Source organism: Cibotium barometz, chromosome 4 (genome assembly GCF_041138505.1).
Source record: "Cibotium barometz isolate CiBa-2024 chromosome 4, ASM4113850v1, whole genome shotgun sequence".
Taxonomy (NCBI): Eukaryota; Viridiplantae; Streptophyta; class Polypodiopsida; order Cyatheales; family Cibotiaceae; genus Cibotium; species Cibotium barometz.
The window spans coordinates 2,361,942-2,382,230 of record NC_141049.1 but is presented as its reverse complement, the minus strand read 5'-3'; the positions used below and the strand labels follow the sequence as shown (position 1 = coordinate 2,382,230).

Genomic DNA, 20,289 nt, shown 5'->3' with positions numbered 1-20,289 from the left:
CTATTCTCACGCAAACTCACGGAACTAGAGGGTTTTTGATACATATGCTCGAAGCATATCCTCTAAAATCTGATTCACTCTTTCAGTCTGGGCATCAGATTGAGGATGATCTGAGGAACTCAAATTCAAAGTTGTTTCCAACTTCTCAAAAACAAGTTTCCAAAAATCACTTGTAAACTTAGAGTCCCTATCACTGACTATGTCCTGCGATAACCCGTACAGTCTAAACAATTGCTCGATAAACTGCCGTGCTAATTACGTAGCTGTAAGTCTTCCGGGTCGGTAAAAATCTAGCCATTTTTGTCAAGCGATCTACCACAACCCAAATAGAATCGTGGCCTTGATGTGTTCTTGGCAATTCGGTAATAAAATCCATGGAAATACTTTTCCATTTATTACTTGAGATTTGCAAAGGATGCAACAACCCAGCTTGTCTAAAGCATTCATATTTATTTGCCTGACAAATTTGACACTTGAAAACATAATCTTCTACATACTCTTTCATCTTTGGCCAATAAAAAGTGTAGCATGCATGGCCAAGTTAACTGTACCTGTGAAAATGCTCACTTGCTTCCGAGACAAACAACGACTGAAACTGCACTTTGAGTATAGTTATTTCACCTGTTAGAATGGAGGAAAAGCGCGACAAAATGTAAACTGACATCAATCAAATCATATATTCTAGATCAGGTAGGTGTATTACACTTTTTCACGCATCTTCTTTCAAGACATTATTTTAAAATCTTTACATGCTTTAAGATCTCAAGGAATCCCTGCATGCAGTAACCATATGATGCGAACAGGCAAAACTAGGATATTTCAAGACGGAATACAGCGTCATTTTGCTATCAAAAATAAATTTGGTTTCAATACCCAAAAGACGCAATATTGTGTTTTGAAATCCCTTACTTTTTCCTTTTCGCGTCAAATGGCTACATAATCACACACACACACACACACACACACACACACACACACACACACACATCTATAAGTATAAACTGCAAATATATATATTTGTATATATGTATGTATTTGTATATATATGTACGCATTTGTGTGTGTGTGTGTGTGTGTGTGTGTGTACATACATACATACATACATACATACATACATACATACATACATACATACATACATACATACATACATACATACATACATACATATATATATATATATATATATATATATATATATATATACATACATATATATATGTATATATGTATGTACATATATACATACATATATATATATGTGTGTGTGTGTGTGTGTGTGTGTGTGTGTATGCATGTCTATATGTATATATATTTTTATGTGTGTGTGTCTGTTTTTGTATATATCTATGTAATTGTATATTGGTATATATGCATTGATAAGCCTTTACGAGTTTTTGCATGTGCACGTAAACTATATTTAAGTTTGCTTTTGATAGCCAAAAGGCGCGATATTCTGATTTCAAAACTCTTATTTTTGTCTCTTCGCGTCAAATGGCTACTTGTATTCTCTCTCTCTCTCTCTCTCTCTCTCTCTCTCTCTCTCTCTCTCTCACACACACACACACACACACACACACACACACACACACACACAGCTATTTTGTAGTCTATTTTTATAAATTAATCCAATATCTGTTTCTTATAATGTAGGGTCGAAGGGATTCAAAAGAAAGTCTTTTGAATTGGATGTAGAGTATAGCATTAGAGGACGGAAAGATGTACTGGATAAGCAACCAAGGGAATCAAAGATTTTGAAGAAGAGGTCGATCAATTTTTCTTTAGGTTCAGAGGTTTCTGCAAGCGATGCTCCTCTTATAGTAGTGCAGAGTGAAGTACCTGAATCTGCTCAACCAATTTGAGCAATGTCTTCATGTCAAGAGTTCTGCAGGTCTTGTATTTTATATTGAGGGTGCAGAATTTAGTAGGTCTTCCAGTGTTGTTCCAGAGATTTGTGCCTTTAAAGTACAGGATCTCGATTTCGAGGAACAAATTAAGGCCAGCATGGATTATGACAGTAGTGCCGACAGCTTAGATTCTGTGGTAGAAGCTAATAAGGATATGCCAAACTTGTCCTTGATTCTTGTCATGCCAAGGAAGTCAGTAAAAAGGGATGTTGATTTCTCTATAGGAAATCGTAAGGAACAGGACGTTGTAACAAGGATTTCGCAAGATCAGTCACATCACTATCATTTGATGAAAAATTGTTTGATTTTTTCTACGCTTCTGGGGCTAGTGAGCAGTATCATATATTGACTGATATTTTCAATAGGCCACTTGACATTTCGTTAATTTTGGAGCAGCATGCAGATTTTCTATCAAAGGAGAGGTCTGATTTTGAAGCTTCTCTTAGGAATGGGAGAGTCCCTATTTGTGGGATAGCTTATGTACATTTAATGGATTACTCTCTAAGTTCTAAGTACCAGAATCTTCTCCAAAAAAGGTATCTGCAACTTCCATCTGACTGCAAAGCGACATGCTCTGTCCACCCCAGGCATTGTAGGGGCTGCTGGAGGAATCGATCGGTTTCCTATGCTTCCTTCATTGTCTATACACTATTCTCCATTCATTAGGGAAAGAGGTGTTCTACGAGGAGACTGTTGATGAGGATGTGCCTGCAGATGAGACCAGCCGGCCTAATGACGAAGAGATAGAGGTTGTTAATGAGGTCCAACTTGAACGGGAGGCAGAAGAAGCAAAGACCCTAGACCTGTAGGACTTAGGAGTCAAGGTTTGAAGATGCCAGATGATCTACAGGAGTTCAATGTAGAAGACAGCCAGCTGATCCTGCCTGTACTCCCGGAGTTTGATATTGGTGTGGGAAGGTTTATCTCCTTTTGAGTGACATACAGAATACATTTAGGATATGTGAAGACTACGCTCTATCTGCCACACAACATAGAAAGTTTTTATGATGGAGAGGAGGGATTTATTTCAGAGGACTCTAGTGAAGGCCCTCAAGATGAATTTTGATGGCAAAGACTGTCTAAGGAAGTGTTTCAATAAGGCAAGGCAGTATAGGGAGGATGGATTAGTCCCGAACGATCAGTCAGGATGATCACAGTTTTGATAAGCTGGAGGACTCTACATGAGATTGGGTGGACAAGAGGACGCTAGCAAAAGAGAACTCAATAGATCTCTGGATCAACCACGTGTTTGTTGTAGCACTCAGGTACTGGAATCCCTCTCTCTCTCTCTCTCTCATATTTTTGTGGTGTTCAAATTTCTTGCAGGCCTTTATGGAAGAGCCATATCAATTTCTACAGAGGCACAATCAGAGCTACCGTGGTAGAGATGCTGCATTATCTTACTACCTGAAGAGATTATCAACTGCAAAGATTTTGATCTACCATAATTCTATGAGCCAACAGGGTGTCTTAGCAAATTTCTTGTTCAAGACACTCTCTCGCTTTCTTGGCGGTACAATAATATCCAAAATATACGATAAGATAATTCTTGTAGAGAAAGTAAGTGCAATAGATATTTTTGGATACTACCCTAGCTTAAGAGCTTCTAGGAGAGCTTACTTTCTTACATACACTGCTAATGCTCTATCCTTAGGTATATAGAATCCTGAGGAGTTAGATGAATATGGAAAACATTTTCTACTTAGATTCAAACAACCAGCACACCATGTTAGAAATAAATTACTCAGGGAGGACAGAGAATCCTGAGATTATATTCAAAAATTTCTTGTATCATTACATTCTATTAATCTAGTGTGATTTACATAAATCTTTTTTTCTCTCCATTTGTTTTGTGCTTGGATAGCACTTGAGTTTTTAAAAGCTTCAGATCTTTTTTTGTTTTCTCTTTTCTATATCTCTAAGTGTCTGAAAGCATCTTAGACGACTTTAAGGTTTCTTTCCTGTGTAATTGTTGGAGTATCTACGGTAGAACCATTGGAATACTTCATGCATGCTGTTTGCTTTTCTCCTTCCTCCACCATGTTGTGTATGCCTGAGTGCCATATAGTGTGACTTGTCCATCCCTCGAGTGTTCCAAATACTAGGTTGTAGAGAGAGAATCAGTTGTGCATCAATCAGTTGTGCATATCAACTAAAAGAACATAATCATGAACCTTACCATGTAGTGTGTCATGTTGGAATCTGTCCAAGCTATCTTCATGACTCTTTTGAAAGTTTGCAGGTTGTCTTGAAAGCTCTTTTTATCTTGTTGTGTCAAGTTAACTTTGTCACACATTCTGAAAAGAACATCAATTGATCGCCAAACCTCTGCATTAGCATGCCTTGATTCACTCTCTTGATCTTTCACTGCATTATGGAGATTTTTCCATTGTTTGTACTTGATTCTGCTAATGTAGCTAGATTTATATACTTTTCCTGTCTTGGTTCTTTTGTGTTTCTGGCTGTGGAGGGGTCTTGATAGAAATCCTCTTGCTTTAACACCTCCAATTGATGGTTTCATTGGTACATCCTTCTCATTGGTTGACTTTTTAGTGTCTTTCAAAATACGAACGTTCCCTCCATGTAGTCCAATCTCAGACAACACCTTTTCCAAACAATGAGCAAAGGGTTTCTATTCTCTGGAACCTTCTTTATCTTCCAAGAAAAGCCAATGTAGAGAAACACCAATTTCTCAATGATACGGCACAACGCAATGAAGGGTACAAATATGTACATTGATGAGAGGAATCTCAAATACAGGGCGAAAGTTCTCATCAATCAAATTTCGGTTTGGTGGTCTTCTCCACCACTTAGAGTCTAGCTCTTTTGTGGAATCCATGCAATAAAGATAGGGTGACCTTGCATTAGCTCCCTTGCTGCAATTGCATAAGCACTTGAGAGTCTTGAGGTCACCTCCAAGATGCCACTGAACTTGGAAGTCTCCCTTGTTGTCGACGCTAATGATTCTGTTTCCCTTCATCTGTTCGCTGATCAATTTAGGAATAGGTGTATGATGAAACACCCAAAACAATGTTTCATGATCTTCTTTCTTGACCTGTACAGATAAATAGATGATGTCAACTTTCTTCCTAAACAAGAGAAAAATAAGTCTGTAAATAAATACAATATGATTTACCTCAAATGATCCTAGCCACCATATATTAGTTTCAAATTGCACGCTGAAATATGCGGATTATCATCCTTAATGCATTTATTGAGTGCTCTATTCATTAGTGTTATTGTCACTCTTTCTACCTTTTTCTCTTTGATAATCTCACATTGATCAAGCTTGATGACAAATTGAAGCACACCCCCTGTCTCCTCGTTAAGTGATGTCATAGAACTCTACCATTCTCTTTTGCAAAAGCTCCATATCTAGGAATATATTGTTGAATTGACTGTATTCACTTTCTCCATTGAACTCCTCTTCAATGTGGTAGTGTTTACCGATGTATTGCAATACCTCTGCATTTAGCTTGTCCCGAAATCTCCAGACATCTGTAGGAGTTGGAAGTAGTTTCCCTTTGATTACCTTGGCATCAAGAACTGAAGATAGTGACTTCTGAATAGCATTGTAACCTCTTCGACTGACTCCATTACCATCCATAGCTTCCTGTATTTCTGTTGTGAAGACTGCATTACTACTGACAAATTGTTCTAGTATATCTCTTTTAACCACGTTAAACTTCTTTTCCTGCAACATTTCCTTTGCCATTATTGATGTATGAAAAGGTTTAAATTGCTTTTCTGGATGGATATTCGGATTAATATTTTTCTTATCAGGACGCAGTACAACCCTGTACCTGTAGTTACAACAATGATAATTTTTGACATTAAGAACACAGTCACTGATAATTTCTAACACAATCATACCTTATTGCTTGGATTCTTTTCTTTAAGTCACCTAACAATAAGTTCTAATATTAAGAACACAAAATAAACAAAGTTTTAAATACATCTCTTACCTTATTGCTTGGATTCTTTTCTTTAGCCCACCCAAGCCAGGCTTCAGGTTCTCAAAGTTATTGAGCTTTCTCTTCCTTTGTCGTAGTCCAACGCTTGTTTCCTTTTGCCTGAACTGTTTCCGTAGTCTTGCAAGTTCAATATCATTTTCCTCCATTCTCAATTTTAGTGTCTTGCATTCTTCTGTTGAACGAAGAAGTTGAGGCGCTGCTTGGTATTGAGAGTATTGCCTTTCACTATTTTCATAGGCAACAATGGATTGACAGTATCCTAGCAATCCATTGACTCCATCTCCTGTAAAATGTAATAGAGTTGTGGGATTAGATAAGGGAGGATGGGAAGCGGTTGTAGGGTTGATAGGATAGATTGATCCATCACACCAAATATCTATGTGCTGCAAACCGGACTCTCTCATGTTTGCCTTATCATTTGATGAGAGCGTTGCAGATTATTTTCTGCGCTTTTGAATGGGCTCATATACTCACTATCAAGATCAATGTGGAGATGATATTTTCTCTTATTATCTACTTCTTTAAGCTCGTTAGTAGAATGGTTGCTTACACTGTTGCTCTCCATGGACTACGTGTAAGGGTGAAGAGAGGGTGATAATATCTTGCTTATACTATCAAGGGGTTTATTAGAATTTCAATTCTAAGCACGAAATCCTTCATTAAAGAGCCCTATCTTGGTGTATAAGATTAAAAAATAACTACTTTATGACAAGCTGACAAGAATTATATTAAAATAAGGTTATATTAGGATTCGAATTTATGACAAGCGTGCAGCTATTCATAAATGCAAGAATAGAATAATCACATCTTAAAATTTAGTTGTTTTACATTTGTACATTTTTTCTAGAGAGAGAAAATAGGAATTCATGAATTTCTTAGAAGGCCCTACAAATGATCTCCAAAATGTTCTAATGTCTGCTTGGTGATCGGTTTCTGCCCCGCAAAGAGTCCATCATATCTTGAATGTGGTCTAGTGGCATTGGCCATAGAGGCCATAGCATCCTCCATAACCTCTCCTATGAATCCTTCATCTATGATGAGGATATGCCTAAGCAAAATCAACAAAATGGTATGCTAGGATCCATGGGCAAGGGCAAATATAAGTGTGCACAATGTACGCAATTGAGAAGATACAAGGTAGACTGGAAAGAGAATTGAGGCTAAAAAGAGCTTTGCTGGGAAAAAATGCAAGCGGGAGAGAAACGAGATTTGAAGTACACATGCTACAATATAATTTAATGAGATTCTTGTCACCAACAATGTCACTCGTGACACTAAACAACACCCTCAAGCTTTTTTTAAAGTTTGGTAGTATAATCCTAAATGTCTTGCTAAGAGTGTCATTTTGCAACTCTCGTAAATTTTGTCACTATTCCTTGTATGCCTTACAGTGATTCCTCTGCTCAAACCTTTAACTTGTATCATGTACTTGAAAATGTACTCGAAAAACACTTAAAATTGAGCTGAATGTCAAGCATATCAACAAGAAATGGAATTGGAGCATTTTGTTCAAAATATGGAAAAGATTATGGGAATACCCACTACCAACTAGAGGTCATGTCTTCGTAGTATGGAAAGTTATGATAGGAGCTCTCTCATTGGGCAACAAAATGCTAAAAGAAATATGAGCTCTAAGAGTTGTTTGCTAGTGTGGGTCAACCAAGGAGAACTCAAGGCATGCCTTCGAGGACTATAAAGCTCTTGGATCTACTTAGGTAGGTGGGCTATGACCATATAGTAGAAACCAAAATCACATGGTTACACTGGTTACTTCGGAAGAACACAAGTCTAGCTGAAGAAAGAAACACCATTCTAAGAATGCTGAGGTTTACCATAATGTGGGAGATATGGAGTTCTAAAAATGAGTTAATATATACTAAAGTGGGGCCTCAAAGTGCTATTTATATAGATTAAAGCTATCTGTAGAGACAACAATGATTTCTTAATAAAATCTATAAAATTAAAGAAATGAAGTGATCGCGCTCTGCTTTACAAGAACATTGTACTCTATTGGCACTCACATTGGCATGCAATCCCTCCATCCCCCGCAATGAAATTGAGTTTCCTTTCCAACAAAACCAACTCCAACACTAGTGGAACCATCTCGCTAATGCATAAAGCAATGGGGCATCAACTTGCTTGCCTATCGACGAATATGATGCTTGCAGGCAGGTTATATGTCTATAACGTAGTTGAATGTTATATTTAAAAGGTATTCCACTCTTGGCAGAGTCTTTGCTCCGTAGAAACTTGATTTTATTTAATGGTAGTACTTAATATAGATTGTAATACTTCTCATACATACATACATACATATATACACACACATACATATATATAAACATTCATAGAGTTGGCATGACAATTGCAATTGCAATGAGGTTAACAGTCTCATTCGATCAAGAAACATACATGTATTCACTTCATGACTATGTCAAGAAGTCTCATCATATTCTTAAACAAAAGACCACAAAGTGCCATGTCTGAGGTTTTAAACAAGAGGGGCTCCCAAAAGTAAAACTAGTGTCTCCATAGGTTATAAGAATGTTGAACTCTGGAGCTCGTTGTTAGCTCAAAAACTTGTAAAAGCTTACACTACCCTTGAAGCTTCATATCAAAGTGGTACACCCCTGTATGTTGCAAAGGAAGTCGTAAGCCAAAGATTTTACTTATAATTCAAAAGAGCAAGAATGTACAATTAATTTAAATTCATGCAATACATTGGTCACCAACAAAAGCACTCACCATGACCCTTTCCAACTCGTCTTAGCTGAGCCACATACTCTGAGACTTCCTTGATAGCTTCAACCTGTTAACACAAAGGAAGGCACATTACGATGAGTTAAAATTAATCCCACACGCTTATTAATAATGCATTGTAGTATTGATCCCTCAAATGCAAAGAGTTAACCTAGACAACTTAGATGAAAAACAAAATAGCTACAAGCTCATTGAGCTTAGCCCACAAGACAAGTCCTCACATACAAGGGTAAATACCCCCCCCCCCCCCCCCTGGCATGTTATTAGTACGTTGGGGTAGTCTTGGATCTTGAAGGGCATCCCCATTATTTCATTTGAGGGGGAAAAATTAGACTAGCATTTTTTCCTTTTAATTTGAAAGGGCACTTTTAGTGATTTCTCAAATTGAAGCCTTTCTTTTGAAGATTAAAATTTTTTATGCCCGCATTTGAAGGATAAAAAGCCATGAGAAGGGTAATGATGTCTTCAAAACTGAGGGCTACATTGGGGGGTGGGGTGTTTGGTTCTCTTTCTTTGTGAGGCCCCAAAGTGGCCGCCATCAACTTTAATGAGGCAGTCACGATGCCAGTCCCTATAAATCAAAAACATATTAAATTTATAAGCCTACTGGCATCAACAATCTTGATAAGCATAGTGGGTAGTACAACCCCTACCAAAGTGTGAGGCAATCAGAATGTCTCTATAAATCAAACATATAATAAAATTTATAAGCCTACAAACACAAGCACAATGGGTAGTACAATCCCTACCAAAGCTAGGGATGAAAACAAAACTTTCAATGAATCAAATAAGAACTGCTCAATCTACCCGATTTTGATTCGTAAAATATAGACTACATGCTAGTTTTATAACGAAAACATGTAATAAATGAGTCCTTAAAATAAGGCCAGTGAAAAATAAGACTTTTTTCTAGCCGGTAAAAATACACTAAGTTGGCCAATGAGGTAATAGCTCAAGTGGTGAATGTGTTTGCCTAGGACCAAGAGGTCATGGGTTCAAAACCTCCCTTCGCACTTCTTTGGTGGCATCGCCTAAGGGCAAATAATTAAGTGTCTATGGGCAGGTGCCGGTGCCTATGGGCGATCAAAAATAAGTAACTACAGGAGGATCTTGTGCCTAAGGCCAGTCGGAAAAAAATATACACTAAGTTGTTTTCGAAAAAAAATATACACTAAGTTATTTAAAAAAAGCACTAAGATCCCTACAAGCTTATGAGCTCTTATACTTTCCCAGCTACACGTGCACAATCTTGCATGTGTTTTTACACTCCAAGCCCCTTACATTGGAAAAACTCCATTCACCCAAAAATTGTCAGTATAGGTGGGCTCGCCATGTGTCACATGGGACAACTAAGGAGTGTGGGATCTATCCTCAACCTACAACATTAGGACAAGTAAGTCCTTGGTATCAGAATCAGGGTAAGTACCTAGTATTGTGAACTTGTTCTCACATACAACATTAAGATAGGTTACGCACATGGTATTGGAATCAGAGTTAATTTTTGTTCTTCAAAAATGACCAAAAATGTTAAAGTATGAAATTTAGTTGTTCTTTGTTGGGCTCAAAAATGAAAATTTTTGTGAAATGTATATGCTTTCTTAGCAGTTAAAGTTTTTGCGACATACATATACTTTCCTTGCAGGTAGGATTGAAATTTGAAAGTCTACCCCAACTTTCAATTTGAAAGCCATGAACTAGGTTGACCTTTAAAATATATATGTTTGTGTAAAATTTATAGACATTTTCAAAATGGTGACTTTCTATGGCCTTCTTTTGCAGCCCTTTTTTCTAAGAGGCCTTCTCTGACAAGCCTCCCTGCAAATAGTCCTGAATTTGTAAATTGTCCTTCATGTAAAAAACGTGAAAGAGAAGAAGAAGAGCTCCAAAATTGTAAAAATAAACCTAGCTTGGCATACCGCATTTAACCACCCAACCATTATATATACCAGTGACCCCAGGCGTCTAGTGTGTACCTTACTGGCTCGGGGGGTTCACTATATGTAAACCCTCTATATCATGTGTGTTCAAGGCCTGATTAAAAAACCCTTTATATGTAAATTTTTCATAAAATAAAACACATCCTTTTTCTATTCAATCTGTAAATACCCCTTTTAAATAGTCTGTATGTAAAAAAATGTGTAAAAAAAAGATTTAAAAAGTCCCTTCTGTTGAACCCACGTGCTACGCTTACATATTTATAAGTGACCCCTCCCCAGCTTACTGGCCACACACCATACTCCCCTTGCTACACATCACTGGGTCATTGGCCTCCAGTCATCAACCACGAACATTACCCGTTCACACTTATTAATAAAAGCGGTGATGTGCAATAGAATGCCTGTGTGTCCCACGCATTACTAGCATATAAATCCCGTGCATGGACTTGTAAGGGTCGTAACATTCTCTGGAAAGTTTGAGAGGCTTTGATGTCCTTTGAAGCTTCAAATTTCACAAATTTCACGTGTAAAGGTCATAAGATTCTCTATGCCCTTTGAAAGCTTCAAATTTGAACAAATGCTTGTTAAAAAAAATGGCTAAACATTTAAATTAAAACGGCCCTCCAAAATCAAGCCTTACTCGGGATCGTCGATTGTGCAAGTACAGTTACAAGTGAAACGCATACCAGTACGCGGAATCTCGCTGTGCCTTGCCTGTGTTCAGACTGCGGCGTGATCCCAGTACAGTAATGAGCTCTGAGAGTACTCAGAAGAATCTCGCTGTGCCTTGTTGCCTTTGTTCAGACTGCGGCGTGATCCCAGTACAGTAATGACCTCTGAGAGTACTCAGAAGAATCACGTTGCATGGGAATCGGAACGCATAGATTTTGAGGGTCTAGGAAAGTTTGCAATAATATTGCTAAGCGTGGGGTTTACTAATGACTCTTACTCTTCCAGCTAGCTCAAGGATCCGTTGTTTAGAAACATCAGCAGTGTAATCCAATATATAAACAGATGTCAGGTAAAATAGCAAAAAGGTTATGGGCCAACCTGATGAGGTAGCCATGTGCCGTCGATGAAATCTTGCATCTGAGGGTCATCCTCCTCCTCAGCAACCTAAGCAACCACCCAAGTCATCAAAACCGTTCGAGTTTTTGGCAGCTAATATTATATCGTGGGAAGCAGCGTAAACCCTTGCAAATGGGAAGGGTATACTGTCATGATATTGCACCTTTGAGAGATGCAGAAGCTTCTCATAAGTTAGCTTTTCCAGGGAGAGTGCTAACTCCATGGCTGTATAAGCGATACAAGCTTCTAGTCAACAATGTTAGGTGCTGCATAATCACATAAGGAGAAGTCCACATGCAAAAAGATAGAGTGGAAAACTGGTTACCATACCATACAGAGCATCTCCCTTCTCAGAATGATCAAACTCCATCTCGGGGGGTACGATGGATTGCAGCTTCACGCAGCCACCTCTAATATTCTGTTCTCAGGGCAGATTAATTAAGGTTCTCCGCGTATATAACAGTGTTTTTCAATGAAAGCGAGAAAGAGAGAGAGCGCGCGCGCGCTTCACCTGGAATTTGATAAACGTCTCCGCATTGTCCCTTTCTTCGTCGCTCGACTTCTTAAAGTATCTGGAGAAGAATGAGAGGTGGATCTTATAAATGGCCAAACACAGGGAGAAACCCTTTTTTTTCCCCCCTTAATAAGGAAACTGAAAACCCACTTACTTGGCAAGCCCTGGGAGCGCAACGTTATCACGGTCGAAATACGCAGAGAGGGCATGATAGATGTAGGAAACGTTGTACTCGACGCTGCATGGGAGAAAAGGGTTGCGCTTTCTGTAAGGCGAGATAACGAATTATCATTAACAAAATTAATTAGGGTTTTCTTGAGCTCTCACTTGATTTACTCATTGATGGCAGATTCGCAGGGCGACGAGTAGCGCTGACGAGCCAGCGATTGCTGCGTTGCGGATGAGATGTAGGAGAGATTCGACTGGACTTCCGTGAAGGGCTCGAAGACCACCGGCCCGTTGAGAGGCTTCGACTGCTGCTGCTCCATAGAGTCCTTCGCAGGCGCTTGCAGACCCGAGAACTTGCTCCTGCCTCTGCCTCTGCCTCTGCCTCTGCCGGCGCTGCTGCTGCTGCTGCTGCTACCCCAGCTGTCACGCGGACGGCAAGGAGAGTACGCGACACTATTGCAACACCGAAGAGCCATTGAAAAAGGTGTCTCAGACAGTTATACTGCTTTCTAGTCTAGTCTAGGTTTGTGATTATGGTCTAGATAGAGGGCTATACAGGTGTCAGCTTTTTGGAAACCAAAGGAGCAGCTGCCACGTAGTGGACTTCTGGAACTAGCATAATATAATATATATGCACTAACAAATGTAATTTCATCACTAACAAATGTCCCCTCGCAATTTAAATACTTCTTTACTCTTCGCAATTAATTAAATTTTTTTTTTTTGTTGTTGGTGCTTATTCCCTCTTCGCAATTAATTAATTCTTTTGTTGGTGCTTCTTTAGTTTTTCTCAAAAACTAAAGATGTATTAAGGTCAATACCTTAATATAAAACTTGATGCTAAGGATTCAAGCCAAGCAATAATATAATTATTTATTGCTTTCATTTTTTGCTAGGCAAAAAAAGTTTGGTAAAATAAAGTCAGTAATTTTAAAGAATATTCAAAGAGATAAGTACAGACAAGACGTTTTCTTAATCATAATAGATTACTTGAAAAGACAAAGAAATAATTTAAATACGATATCTTATTAAAAATTTATTGTTGAATGCCAAAAATAAGCAGCCATTGGGAAATGCTATTTATTAAAAAGATTACATACAAAGGAGGAGTAATTACATTTGTAGAGAAGGAAAACCGAAAACTATACAAAGCATGCTTCTTCTTCTGTAAGACCCACGAACTTGCAAATTTCAGGGGAGAGCGGGACAAATTCATCACCATTTACAATGGCTTTTTTGAATTTATATGCTCTCTTCCATAGATAGATAAGATGTACTGTAATCATGTGGTGATTGGGCTTGTTGATCATCATCAATGACTATCGGATTTGATCAACTTCCAAGTGCATTATTGTTGTTGTCTTGGACTCCATCAGTATCCTCATTCTCCACCTCTTAAGAATCTCCACTCCCTCTTGCACTGAATGGGTCAAAGTACCCTGTAGGAGGAGTATCTGCAAAGAAAATCTCTTCTATATCAATGCATTGAGTGAGATGTGGGAGTTTCATTACTTTCCACACTGCCGCCGACCTTCTCTTGCTCATACCATAGCCAGTTTTGGGAATAATCCATGAGGCTGCAGGGTAGTACTTTTTAGTACGAATCATTTTCAAAAGAGTGCTTTATAAAGATGCCCCAAGTTTATTTGCTATATACTTATCCATATAGACGTATGTTCTTTCAAAGAGATTTATAGGAGACAAACAGACTTTATTCTTTAAGTCGCCCTGACCATATAAGGCATATACTTGACGACCTCTAGTAATTTCCTCAACATATATGTTATGAGAGAAAAATTTAAAGTGTGGTTTGTGCAAATCTTTCATGCAATAACCCACCATGCGTTCCAAGGTATACATCTTAACCTGTCTAAGACCTCTACACATAACCAATGCATCCTCAGGCTTAAACAAATCCCATCCCAAATATCTTTTTATAGTTTTTCCCATGCTTATCGCCATCAAACTAGCAACCATTTGAAAGTGCAAGTGATTCAAGGTTCCTCCTTTCTCAAGTGGTGCAAAGAGACCTTTCAAACACTCCATCCTCACAAACTCCTCTAAGGGTTCCCAGCATGATAAGTGGATATCTCTATTCCCGATTGCAATTGTTACGGATACTTCAAAAAGCCTTGTTTTTTTTCGGATGGAAAAGATGGTATTTTGTGTACAAAAGGTTCAAAATCTACATTTCTTTCGCTTTGTATCATTTTTTTTTTTTTGCATCCAGTTTGCTCAAACCTTCAAGAAAGCATGGAAACTGAAAGTACATTAAAAAATTAAAAATCTTAAGAAACATGCAACTCGCAGAAAGTAATCAACTAATTTATTTTTGTCAAATGTAAAGTCTAACATTAATTTATGTTTGAAAAATAATCTTATTTTTTTATTGTAGACTAATTTATGTTTGAAAAATAGTCTTATTTTTTATTGTACAAATTAATTAATTAAACCCATAGACATATATATCTATTTTATTATTTTATAATTATGTTGCATCTTAACTTTACACTGTTAATCAAGTTAAAGTCAAAAAATAGTCTGATTTTTAAATGTACAAATTAATAAATTAAACACTTAGAGATATATATCAGACCATTTAAAAGTCAGACGATTTATATTGCATTTTATTTTTACATTATTAATCAAGTTAATACATATTCAAAATTATATTTATTCCTTTAAGAATTTTATCAAATTATTTTAAATTTAATAATTTTTATTTGTTTGGGTTTTTACAAATGCATAGAGACATACATGCATTTGCCATTTTTAAAATATATATTTAACTTTATATGAAAACATAGATATTGACATTCAAAATACATATTCTAAGTTCTATGAAAACATAGATATTGAAAATACATTTTCAAAATTATTATTTTTTTCTATAAAATTTTAAATTTTGCTAATTTAAAAATGCAGAGACATACTTGGATATGCTATTTTCAAAATATAAATATAAATTTAAAAATTAAATTAAAGTATACACATTCAATATTCATATTTGAAAGGTTTTAAAAATTAGCGAAAAAGGAGAAATCATTGAGACATAAAACTATTTTGAGATTCAACTTTTGTTATGCAAGATTAAACATTGAAAATAAATATTCAAAATCAAAATATATATATTTAACAAATCGACTCTATGAATTCGACATTTAAAAACGACTTTCATATGAATTTAACCAAAAAAAAAGTTAATCGAGTTTAACGATGCTATATGCATATTGGAATTGATAACATATTAATATCAAAATATTGAAATAAAAAAAAGGGTCCGCTTGATGCCCTTAAACATACAAAACAAAGACACTGATTGCTATTTTTATTTCATATATCTTTGTCTACTAATTTCTAACAACAGAAATAACTATATACCAAACTAAGGACTGAAGATATATATATTATCGATATAGCTGAGATAATATATTTTTTGACTAGAGATAATGTTTCGGATGCATGTGATATATATATATTGTCGATATAGCTGAGATAATATATTTTTCAATTGGAGATAACGTTCGGGTGCATATTAAAAGTTGTAACGAACACCAAATAAATAAATTAGATTTGAAGAAAAAACCAAATATATATGTAACATGCATCATAGAAAATATATTATGCAAACCAAATTAACAAAACTAAATTGAACAAATATATATTCATCCCAAACGATTGACGACAGAAAAAACAACAAAAAAAATTACAAGAAGAGTGAGCTGTAACATGCATCACAGAATATATATATATATATTATACACCCTAAATTAACAACTATCTGCACAACAACTATTAACGACAGAAATAACAGCAAAAGAATTACTAGAAGAGCGAGCTTTATTTTTTACTCCACGCAGACTGCGAACGCTATGGGCACCTTCCGGAGGCATTTTGATTCGAGGACACGAGTAGCATTGACCTCTGGGAAAAGTGGACGTGGAAGGTGCTTCATGGCAAAGGAGTGCTGATGTATGTGGAACACCATGCTCATGAGATGGACAACGATCAACCTTCATGATATTTGTTATATCATCAAAATGTTTCCTCCTCGGTGGCATGACAACTAGAGGAAAGAAGTAGTCAAAACAGATTGCCACTAAATTGATTCGAAAACAAAGAGCACAGGTCATTATATACTGGAGACAATGAATTATGCTAAGAAACGACATCAACTCTAGAAGCAAGCTGAACATAGCAACCCATGTGATTCTAGATGAGAAAATACCAGTCAGACAGACAACGACATGCAAATTACCAGCGAGAAACATCCAGAAGAAGACGGTAAAGCATGCCGCACATAAGAAATCAAGCATAGACACACATAATATTCTAGAAGCAAGTTGAACATAGCAACCCATGCCACAAACAAGCAAATGCATAGAGACGAACAAATCGGGTATGCAACCGAGAAAGATCCAGACGGAAGCAAGCAGCTCGCGAAGAAGTCGGCAAAACCAACCATGCAGGTCACATGGAACCAACCACACAAGTCGCATTCCAGAAGAAGACGACAAACCATATTGCATAGAAGAAATCAAGCATAGACACACATAATATTCCAGAAGCAAGTTGAACATAGCAACCCATACCACTATGCATAGAAGCGAACAAATCGGGTACGCAGCCGAGAAGGATCCAGATGGAAGTGAGAAGCTCACGAACAAATTGGCGAAACCAACCATGTAGGTCGCATGGAACCAGCCACACAGCTCTAACAATGCAAGACTAAAAACCATGCATCAAATCCATGCAAAATGTTAGGCATGCATCTGACACGTGTAAATAGATAACCATAACAAATGTTAGGCATCAATCTGACACGTGGAAAAATAATTAATGCAGCAACAGCACCAAACGTTTGGGGTACATTCATCCTTAACAAATGTCCCCTCGCAATTTCTGCCTCATTTATCTATTACATATTAACCATGGACAACGAAGGCATAGGAAAGGAGAGAAAAAAGAAATTTTGGATTTAAAAAAAATATGAGGAAAAAATCCCTTCGATTGATCTTTTGTATTCCAGTTGACCCTTTATATTCCGGCTTCCATTCTTGTGTTTCGCTTCTTAATGTCTTTTACAAACTGCAACAACGCATAGGTTGAGTACTAGTTGGGCCTTTACGTCTAGAAAATCAAAAAATGCTGGGATAATAAAATTAAATGGTTGGTTTTTAATTTGTTTGAAAAATCCTTTGTATTTGCCATACTTGGAAGGTGCATGGCACATGTTTAGACAAGAAAATTCTTTGTATTTGCCATACTCAAAAGGTGCGTGGCACATGTTCAGATAAGAGGAACATGATCTTCTTTTTCTTCTTCTTCTTCTTCTTCTTCTTCTCTCTCTCTCTCTCTCTCTCTCTCTCTCACACACACACACACGCACACACACGCACACACACACACACGACAAGAGAAGGGGAGCATAGCCGCGTGAAGAGGAGAGAGAGTAGTGAGACGGGACCCAACGCAACTGTGTAGCGTGTACAGTTCTAGTCACCGCTATGCATATGACTATAGCCATGCGAGGCTATACATGCAACTATAGCCGCGTGTATAGTTGTGCACTGTGAAAAATAGGATACACCCTTTTCACACAGTGCATCGCCTGTTCTCCATCAAACATCTCCTTCTTGGGGCTCGAATCTTGCCTGTCAAACCCTAGCTATGGAATGCCCTTGTACTTTGCCCTCAATCTCTTCTAATCTCCCTCTTGTCCTTGCTATCAAGCTCTTATCTCTCAGAAGCCCTCACCTCATCTCCCCTCACAAGCAAACCTTCTTATCCCGTCACAAACAAGCAAGAAAGGTCTCTCTCCACACCCTAGCTATGGCATGCCCTTGTACCTTTCCCTAATATGAGGCACTCGATAAACCGAATAATGGAAATTGAGCAACCCCAAAAATCGAGCAAAAACTAATGGATTTTCACTTCATAGATCTAGCAAGCCTATTGTTCAACCTTATAAATATTGAGATTCTTTACCCATTTCATTACCCTTAGTATTAGAGGCATCACACTTACTCTAGGTTTTAAACTAAAATTCAATACGAACTATTGTAACACCACCATTGGCATAGTTTAAACGAAAATGTTTGTTTTCAAAATTATACAACTCATGATGAATAAGAAATTATACACTACTACAAGATCTTTACCCTTCGACAGTAAGTCACGTCATCGAAAAAATTATTGCACAAAGCATCAAAATAAAATTCCATATTAACGTCATAACTATAGTCTAAAAAAGCATCGATAAAAGTGTCATTGAAAAAAAATATCGCAAAAAGTGTCGAAATAAAATTCCATATTAACGTCGAAACTATAGTCTAAAAAAGCTTCGAAACTACAATCTATAAACAAGTTTAAATAAACGTCGATAATATAAGCATTTAAAAAATGTTTTTTTCCAAAAAAAAAATCCACCGTTTGGTGTGATTTTTGAAAGAAGTTCAAGTGTTTTTAGTGCTCATAGTCCCAATCAACCTAATTTTTAGTTACTTTTCACATAAATACAAGGATAGATGTAGCAATATTTATAAGAAATTATGACAATTGTCTGCCCAATGGTCCCAAACAAGAAAATTGTGACAAAAACGTATATTACTTGTCAAATAGAAAAGAAATATAATTACTTGACAAAATCATCGACTCTCTCATCCTCAGCTAGACCCATGGCCGCAAATGCATCTATTTCTAGAAAGACCTCTCCATCTACATCTTTGTCAATGGGTAGAGCCTTGTTTGTTGTAGAAGTAGAAGGTAATTCATCCATATCATCCTCTTCTATTTCTGGCATCGGAGGTGGTTATGTTGAAAGTTGTTCTACTATTTCTTCTTCAAATTTCGGATTAGCTATTGTGTTTGTTTTTGGTTCAAGTTCTAGTTGTTCAATTACTATATCTTCATTTGACCCTTCTTCTAGTTGTTCAACTGGATCAATATCTTCTTCTCATGCTTCTTGAGTGGGTTTTCAACCTCTACTTCATCTGATATGTTCATATCTTCAAATATTTGTTTACTATGTGGATCACCTTGGATTACAATCAATCACCTATGATCTCTCGGATTTGAAGATGACCTATTCACAATGCTCTGGTAGCACAAATGTGTCCTTTTGGTCTGTCCATATCTTTGTGGAGTCTACTTGAAAAAATTCGCTTTTACCTCTATGTACGGTTGCTTGTGGTCCTTGACTCACCACCTTGAACCACTCCACATAGAAAATGAACATAGAAAACTTTCTGATCACAACCTCGAGAATGTCTTGGATCATTCTACAATAATCAAGAATGCCAACTTCACTATTCAGGTCACTTGCACACTTGAATGCCTGTTTGTGGTCCTTGAGTCACCACCTTGAACCACTTCACATAAAAAATGAACATAGAAAATTTTCTGATCCCAACCTTGATATTGTCTTGGATCGTTCTATAGTAATCAAGCATGCTAGCACTTGAATGACTTTCTTACATGAAATTGGCAGCATTGACATCGCAATTAAATGTTGTTCATCTCTTATCTATTTGCTCCACTCGAAAGTGATGACCACGTGACCAAAGTGCACCAAATTTGTGATACTGCAAGCAAAAGAAGATTATGTAATTGTAGTGAAAAAGGAAAAATTATACAAGACTATGCATTACGGTTTCTTGTGTATATATAAAAACTCACTTACAATGGTAATCACAACCATATGCAATCTCCTCCTCCTCATTGCTTATAGCCTCACCATTGTGTTTTTCTTGTCATATGGTTTACTCAAGCCATCTATTAGAAGGAAATTTTGGATGTTAAGCGAGTGAATCCAGGTATGGCAATGCTTGGGTTGTTCGACTCTTTCTAAAATTTCAACGGGGTCGATCTCTTTTGCTCTTTGCTAGGTTATACCTCTTGGTCCATTTCTCCATAGCACGTGAGTTTCGGATGCAAAATTTATTGATCTTCTCTCGCAATGC

General features: G+C 37.0%; 1 protein-coding gene across 1 annotated transcript; it reads right to left on the bottom strand.

Moving 5' to 3' along the window:
• Window positions 1-8,234: 8,234 nt before the first annotated feature.
• Window positions 8,235-19,130, bottom strand: LOC147638802 (uncharacterized). Its single transcript, XM_086783838.1, has 9 exons — window positions 18,967-19,130; window positions 12,488-12,816; window positions 12,315-12,398; window positions 12,158-12,218; window positions 11,977-12,064; window positions 11,810-11,871; window positions 11,629-11,694; window positions 8,627-8,690; window positions 8,235-8,511 (listed from the first exon to the last, which is right to left on the bottom strand). The coding sequence occupies exons 1-5, from the start codon at window positions 19,128-19,130 to the stop codon at window positions 12,043-12,045; spliced, it is 660 nt and encodes a 219-aa protein (XP_086639964.1). The 3' UTR covers window positions 8,235-8,511; window positions 8,627-8,690; window positions 11,629-11,694; window positions 11,810-11,871; window positions 11,977-12,042.
• Window positions 19,131-20,289: the final 1,159 nt, after the last annotated feature.